Source organism: Oncorhynchus nerka, linkage group LG27 (genome assembly GCF_034236695.1).
Source record: "Oncorhynchus nerka isolate Pitt River linkage group LG27, Oner_Uvic_2.0, whole genome shotgun sequence".
NCBI lineage: Eukaryota > Metazoa > Chordata > Actinopteri > Salmoniformes > Salmonidae > Oncorhynchus > Oncorhynchus nerka.
This window is the reverse complement of record NC_088422.1, coordinates 90,461,475-90,469,593: the sequence shown is the minus strand read 5'-3', so window position 1 is coordinate 90,469,593 and position 8,119 is coordinate 90,461,475. Positions and strand designations below refer to the sequence as shown.

The 8,119-nt window shown below is 46.3% G+C and overlaps 1 protein-coding gene across 1 annotated transcript in view; it reads right to left on the bottom strand.

Annotated features, from left to right (window-relative positions):
* Positions 1–271: 271 nt before the first annotated feature.
* Positions 272–8,119, bottom strand: part of LOC115117353 (homeodomain-interacting protein kinase 3-like) — an 87,233-nt gene continuing 79,385 nt past the window's right edge. The window contains 7 exon segments of the mRNA XM_065011182.1: positions 272–3,487; positions 3,592–3,725; positions 5,093–5,352; positions 5,864–6,010; positions 6,659–6,973; positions 7,059–7,229; positions 7,556–7,683. Of these exon segments, the coding sequence (XP_064867254.1) occupies positions 2,834–3,487; positions 3,592–3,725; positions 5,093–5,352; positions 5,864–6,010; positions 6,659–6,973; positions 7,059–7,229; positions 7,556–7,683 (1,809 nt within the window). The 3' untranslated portion in view covers positions 272–2,833.

Here is an 8,119-nt window from a genome sequence, read left to right as displayed (position 1 = left end):
TCTGAACATCAGTACAACATCAGAGACCTCCATTGATAAACACCACTCTGTTATGAGACACTTCTAAAGGGGAGAGCGATACAATGGAGAAACCTCCTGAACAGACAGAAGGCAGATCATTCCAATATGGAACCAATGTAGAAGGGGAACCACTCATGTCACGGACAGTGACAATACTGACCAGATAGAAATGTTTGAGTAAAATCCATATTTTAAAAGGAAATAATCATTTAAAGTGATAAAATATTGAATGGGAACAAACACCTTGGGCTAAATGAGACATATTGTGTGTTTAATTCCCCGTGGGACCATGAGGAGTCAATACGACAACCCCTTACTAGCAGACTACTGACAGGTTGTTAGTGGTGTGACTTGGGGAGAACATGTTACATACTGTCAGCCTTCCATTGAGTGTCCTGCTACCTCACAGTGCTCCTGCCAAACATAACAGACGCTATTAGAACTGTATACTCAAATTACTACCATAATGAAGAAAGTTCAATCAATCTTGCAAGCTATAGCTTTACATGTTTACAAAACGGCAATATGAAAACATACAAAAATGAAATGACATTGATACATCCATTTATATGCAGTGACGAGTCCAAAACGGTTAATAAGGATAAAATACTGCAAAAACACACAGACCCCCAAAACCAGAACGAATGCAACTAACGTCCATCAGCAATACAGTAGTTACAATGACGCTTCAAACATGAACGCAGAAAACCCCACAAAAATCAAAACCACTTCTATTTCAGATAATTAGGGACCTATACAAAAATAGGAACGCTAGTTTTGAACTAAGAGAAATCACCTCATTTCACAGCTGTGGATCATATAGCAGCTTATCTATGATACATTCAAGAACAATGATACGGCTTATTAAAATCGCCAGAAAAAGCTAAACATAACCTCAGCCATGTAATTATAAATGTTTTTATATATTTTTAAATACCATTTTTTGAGATGTAACCCCAGCTCTACGACTATAGTATACTAGATAGAGGTCTATTGTGTAAAAACAGAATATATCTAGCTACCTTGCTCAGGAAATGAATTACAGTCTTTGGTGCTGCACAAGCAACTTCATTTGAAAAGACGAAAGACTTAACGCACATAACTAGCAAAAACAAATGGAAAAATGCACACAGCATATATATATATATATTCTCCCTGACGGAATGTATAAAATAAGCAGTCAACACCAATAAACCTTAAACAAATGGTATAATGTAAAGGGAAAAAGTTTACTTTGTCACATGCATAAATGAGAGAATTGCACGCGACAAACTCACACCTTATTAAGCGTCTGCACTAAGTAGACTAGCTCATGTATATATATGTGTGTGTATGTGTGTGTGTGTGTCAAATACTGCATGGTCTGCTCAGGCTTAGAAGAATCCATGCCGTTAATGAATTAGCATTGTCGTCCTCAGCTAGTCAAAGCCCACCACACTGGTAGAGCAGATAGAAACAAGAAAAACACACTCAAACACTTTGCTTTTTTTAAATACAAAGACAAAAAAATAAAAATCAACGTCTATTTAGAGATTGTATTGCAGTTTCATCGAACAGTACAAATACTGTTAGTAGTAAGAGTTTCACTAAATAGAAATTGATTATGAAATATTAAGCAAATATTCAATGCTTGCTCTTTGTACACTAGTTCATTCAGTGGGGAGGACGATGACAGAAAAGGAGCATGTAATAACGGACCAGCGAGCATCTGCTAGAGCAAAGCACGTCGTCCTTCTTTAAGGGACAAAAGAGTAACTCACTACACACTGAAATATACACCCAATCCAAACCATAAGCACCGCTATCCGCGATACCTCACGTCCATGCAGGCTGTGCAGGGATATATATCCACACACAGGATGCATGGACTGGTAGGACCTTCAAGTGCTGCAGTCCACTACATTACTATATTCATGGATATATATCCACACACAGGATGCATGGACTGGTAGGACCTTCAAGTGCTGCAGTCCACTACATTACTATATTCATGGATATATATCCACACACAGGATGCATGGACTGGTAGGACCTTCAAGTGCTGCAGTCCACTACATTACTATATTCATGGATATATATCCACACACAGGATGCATGGACTGGTAGGACCTTCAAGTGCTGCAGTCCACTACATTACTATATTCATGGATATATATCCACACACAGGATGCATGGACTGGTAGGACCTTCAAGTGTTGCAGTCCAGTACAGTAATATATTTATATATAAGTAGTAACATCAACCACCTCAAATATATAAGGCACTATGGCTGGGGACAAGTATACGATGCAGCGAGTCTCGTGACGCCAACAACAAGAGCGACGTCTAACGTATCTACTTCCTGTTTACATTTTGATCTGCTCATGCAAGATCACATGCAGCTTGAGGAGCAACAACCCTACTTTAAATGGGTTAAGTGACTCCACATGTTTAAAACACCAAAGACACTGAGAAAAGGTAGAAATAGTTCAAAAGCGGTACGACACACACCGTGGACAACATGTGCACCTGTCGGCCTATCGAGCTAGAGACTGGGATGGCTTTACAAATGTGGATGTGTCTTGCACACGTTCAGAAGGCAATATAGAAAAATAGCTGGGATAAGGTCTGACCTAGCAACGCCACCCGATTAGTCACCTGTTTTTTGAGGAGTATTGGTAGAAGAGCTAATGTGAAGGTATATTAAATGTGCAAAACACAGAGAGTGACTTACTTATCTACATTCAATCATTCCATCCATCCTTCCTTGCCCCCCTCCTCATCCTCCATTTCACCATCCTCCACCCAAACTTTGTGATTTTATTTTTATAGCTCATATTTCAATTGCACCCAAGTCTACATGATTGATAAAAAATAGCTTGTTTCTCTGTGGTTGTGCCATGGCTCTGGACATGAAAACCATGTTGTGGTTGTTTGTTGTGTATTCTGAGAAGGAGGCCCCTCCTGCTCGCTTGGCCCCGGGGCGCGAGGTGCATCTGGAGGGTGGGCCGCTCCGGGACCCTGTCAGATGTAGGGGTACTGGTTGAGTTTGGTGGGGCTGAGGGGGAAGGTGGCGTAGGCAGGCGAGGCCATGTAGGGGTGCGGGGGAAGAGGGCCTTGAACTGGCCCTGGGGGTGGATAGTGGGCGAGGGCAGCAGCCGGGGTTGATGCCCACAGTGACCTGGTGGACGATACCGCCCGGGTGAGAGATGCTGTAGGCGGGCTGCAGGACGGGCCGTGAAGCCCCAGGGGAGGCCAGGATGTGGGCCACAGGGGCTGCTGTGACCAGGGGCCCAGGGGGGGGGTAGGACAGAAGAGTATGCTGGCTGTGCGGGTGGGGGTGATGGCGGGGGCCTGAAGTGTGGTTGGGGCTGCCGTGGGGTAGGGTAAAGGAGTGCCCATGCATAGTGGGGGGGATGTAAGCCTGCGGGCGCCGGTGGGCATAGTTTCCATTCCATTCCTGGTGGCAGGAGCCGTAATGCTGGAGCTGGAAATGGAGAGAAAGAGGGATGGTTAGATAACATACACATATTACATGTGTGTGTGTGTGTGTGTGCGCGCGCATGTGTGCGCATGTGTGTGCGTGCTGACCTGTCCAAAGCCCATGGGCTGCTGTTGCTGGTGCTGGAATGCAGTGATCTTCTGTGGCCGGTTGAGGAGGGGGATGGAGTGGTGCGGTTGACGGCCCGGGATACCTCGCCCTTTGAACTGGAAAGACTCTAAGACTGAAGAGAGAAACAGAGAGCGAGACAACGAGAGAGATGGGGGGATGAAAGAGAGGGATGAGTTTAAACACAGACATCATGACAGGGCAGCAGCATCAACCCACAGAGACAGACAGTAGAGTTAAACCCTGACTGTAGTATCCATCAGTCATTGTGACAGTAGAGATGTTGCTTGCTCATCACTGACTTCCACTGGGTTTGACCAAACACAGCTCTTTAACAAGTGCCATCTGTTCCCCAAGCATCATGTGGGTGTTTATAAATAGACTAGAACTGATCTGGGATCTTGTGAAGGGATGGAAGCCAAATGGGTAAGTAAGCTGGTTCGTATTCATAGTGGGGGTCATACCATTGGCTATTAATACCCCCCTAGTAGCACTAGAATAGCAAGTTGTGGCCTTTTCTGTGGGCTTTAGCTGGGGAGTGTTTCTGAATGTCAGCTATGGGAGGGGCCTGGCTGGGACATGAGGCCATAGGAGACAGTGTGATTTTCACTGAGGATTTATAAATGACCTATAAACAGGGACCTTAAAAAAGCCCAGCCCCAGGAACAGAGGGAGATGACCACAGCTGTTATAAAGCCTACATATGACATACATAACCCCTCGGTAACACCCCACGAACGCATTCATAAACATCTAGGTGTTCATGACAGCCAGCGAACACAATGTGGCGCATGTGCGCGTGTCTGGTTGTCATCCATGTCTATGAAGGCCTAAGTCAGGCTGTAAAGCGTTCCAGGGGATGTTAAGCCTGTCATACGTAGCTTCATAAGCTCCAGATCCACACAGGTAGAATAAAGGATAGATTCAAAGAAAGGGCTGTCAACAAGAAGCCAGCTGCAACCAGATCAGACAGTGTACAGGAAACACAAGTCCACTCCAGAGGCCGAAGCCAAGAGGTCTGAGGTGAGAGGTCAGGGCTGCAGCCATAATCACCTGCGAGTACCTCTGTGCCCTATAAACGAGGAGTAATCCCACACCATGTGACCTGTGGAGCAGACATCATCAGCAGTGACGAGGTATCTGACCCGCTGTGACCCTGTTAGCCCTGTGTCCGTGTGTGTCTGATCACTGACAGTCCTGCCAGATGAAGGTTACTACTGGGTTCCAGGTTCCAGTGTGTACTGTACATGTGACCTGCTGTGTTTTCTGCTGCCCTGTCTGCCCTGGGCAAGGTGTGTCTGTTGTGGTTACCTATGATGAGAGAACTGTGGCCACCTGTTCATGACTACTGAACCTGTTTGTTCAACCATAGGGCTGTGTGAACCAGGTGTGTCAAGTGTACGTCTAGGGTGAATCAGCCGGTTGTCTGTTTCCTGTGGGTGAATCAGGTGTCTAGTGTGTGTGTGTGTGTTAGATGCTTACTGGTGTTGCCTAGCGTCTCGTTGATGTGTGGGTGGGGGTTGTTATTCTGCACCCTCATTGGTGGCACCACCATGGTGCGCACCGCCGGCTTTCTGGGCTCCGTTACCGGGGCGACACACGCTACACGGGACCCGCGGTTCTGGTTGCCATCGGCGATGTAGCGTTGTTCGGTGAAGGGGCTGTTGCTAGGGCCAGAGGAGTCAGAGGAAGGCGAGCCGTCCACAATGTCACAACCGCTCTCCTGCTCGTCATCTGACATACTGTAACAGACCAGAGCAATCACTTTCAGAGATTATACATTCTATACTGTAACAGACCAGAGCAATCACTTTCAGAGAGTATACATTCTATACTGTAACAGACCAGAGCAATCACTTTCAGAGAGTATACATTCTATACTGTAACAGACTAGAGCAATCACTCTCAGAGATTATACATTCTATACTGTAACAGACCAGAGCAATCACTCTGAGTATACATTCTATACTGTAACAGACCAGAGCAATCACTCTCAGAGAGTATACATTCTATACTGTAACAGACCAGAGCAATCACTCTCAGAGAGTATACATTCTATACTGTAACAGACCAGAGCAATCACTCTCAGAGAGTATACATTCTATACTGTAACAGACCAGAGCAATCACTCTCAGAGATTATACATTCTATACTGTAACAGACAAGAGCAATCACACTGTATGACAGGTGTAGGTGCAACATTTAGGTTAGGGCCCAGCATGTATGTGTGCGGCTGTTGTCATTGGGTCATACCTGTTGGGGCGTTTGCAGGGTGAGGTGCTGGACTGGGCTGAGGCAGAGGAGCTGGTGCTGAGGGTGCTGTCTGGACTGCTGAGGGAACATACTCTCTCCATACTCACTGTGCTCTGACACGCCTCACACTCAGCACTGCCCTTACACCTGGGGGGGGGGGGGGGGGAGAAAGAGAAACAGAAAGGGGGGGAGAAAGAAAGAGGGAGAAGAGAGGGGGTTACATACAGAGTTTTAATGACAAGTTACATACAGAGTTTGAGACTGTAGTGGGACTGTAGTGATATTTGAAGAGACTGATTGTGGACTGTAGTGGATATTTGAAGAGACTGATTGTGGACTGTAGTGGATATTTGACTGATTGTGGAGAGACTGATTGTGGACTGTAGTGGATATTTGAAGAGACTGATTGTGGACTGTAGTGGATATTTGAAGAGACTGATTGTGGACTGTAGTGGATATTTGAAGAGACTGATTGTGGACTGTAGTGGATATTTGAAGAGACTGATTGTGGACTGTAGTGATATTTGAAGAGACTGATTGTGGACTGTAGTGGATATTTGAAGAGACTGATTGTGGACTGTAGTGGATATTTGAAGAGACTGATTGTGGACTGTAGTGGATATTTGAAGAGACTGATTGTGGACTGTAGTGGATATTTGAAGAGACTGATTGTGGACTGTAGTGGATATTTGAAGAGACTGATTGTGGACTGTAGTGGATATTTGAAGAGACTGATTGTGGACTGTAGTGGATATTTGAAGAGACTGATTGTGGAGGAGCTTGAGAGTTACTTACTCCCCCAGTGAGTGTCTCCGTGTTCTCTCTTCCTCCTCCTCTTCCTCATCACTGCTGATACTAATGACAGTAACAGTGGGGCTGGCCAGATCAGACATCACCATGGCCTGCCGCTGCTTATAAGAGACAGACTGCTCTTCAGAGTCTGAACCTGCCTTACAGCAGCTAGGCTCCTCCACCTGCTCCGGTTCAGGTTCCAGCTGTGCAGCTCGCCCTGCCTCTGGGAATCTATCCTCTGGGACATTCCTCGTGGTGTCGGCCATCTTTGGGGACTGGCATGCTGAGTTTTGGGTGTTGTAGGTGAAATTGTTGCCTCTAGGGAGAAATAAATGACGGGAAGTTTTTTTTAATGATCAGATCGTGTGTGTGTGTGTGTGTGCGCGAGTGCGTGTGTGTTTACCTGTTAAAGCAGGGCTTGTTTCTCTTGTTTGCAGAGGGCTGTGGCCACACCACGTGTGCGATGCCTATGCTGATTGGCTGGTGGGCAGACATGGTCATCTGGTTGGTTAAGAACGGCTGATGGTGGTGGGGCATCATAGAGCTGTATTGGTTGCCATGGGGACGCACCTTCCTGCAAATGACAATACGGGGTAACGAGCCAAAGATTATTATCTATATTAGAGACTTAACTGACTGATCTCACTCGCCTGCTTCAAAGGAGAGGCATGTGACTCATTCTCCATCAGTTTGCCAGACAGCCATCACACTGTGTCCTATATTCTCAGAGAAGTCCTTGTCAAGGGTAGAGCATAGCAACAAAACAGACTGACAGACAATGCAGTTTCAAAAAATTCATTTGGAGCTTCCCTATTGGCTCCCTATGGAGAAAAAAACTGAATGAGTTACTGACGGTCGCTAAAGAGCACAGACAGTCAACAGCTGACAGACAGCACTCACCCCCATTCTCCCAGTCTCTGTGGGCCTGCCACAGTGTCAGACGCCATGGTGGCTGGTGGGGGCGCCATTGAAGTCACCTGCTGCCAGGCGGGCACCAGGATCTGCTGGGGGCGGTTAGACCAGGTCTGCTGCAAGGAAGAGGAACACCGTTTCCATGGTTTCTATAGCTATCTAAACTTATTCATTCCGTGGTATAGAGGGGCAGGTAGCCTAGTGGTTAGAGCGTTAGGCCAGTAACTGAAAGATTGCTGGATCGAATCCCCGAGGTGACAAGGTAAAAATCTGTAGTTCTGCCCCTGAGCAAGGCAGTTAACCCACTGTTCCCCGGGCACCGGAGACATGGATGACGATTAAGGCAGCCCCCCACACCTCTCTGATTCAGAGGGGTTGGGTTAAGTTGAATGTATTCAACTGAAATTCAACATTTCAGTTGAATACATTCAAAACATCCCCAGCACAAATGCATCCAGGCTGTGTCTTGCTGATTCTCCATCACTGTCAGTTTCTCTGTTGGTCTGAATCACTCAATCACAGCTAGCCCGAATACTATGGACTCTCTCCCGC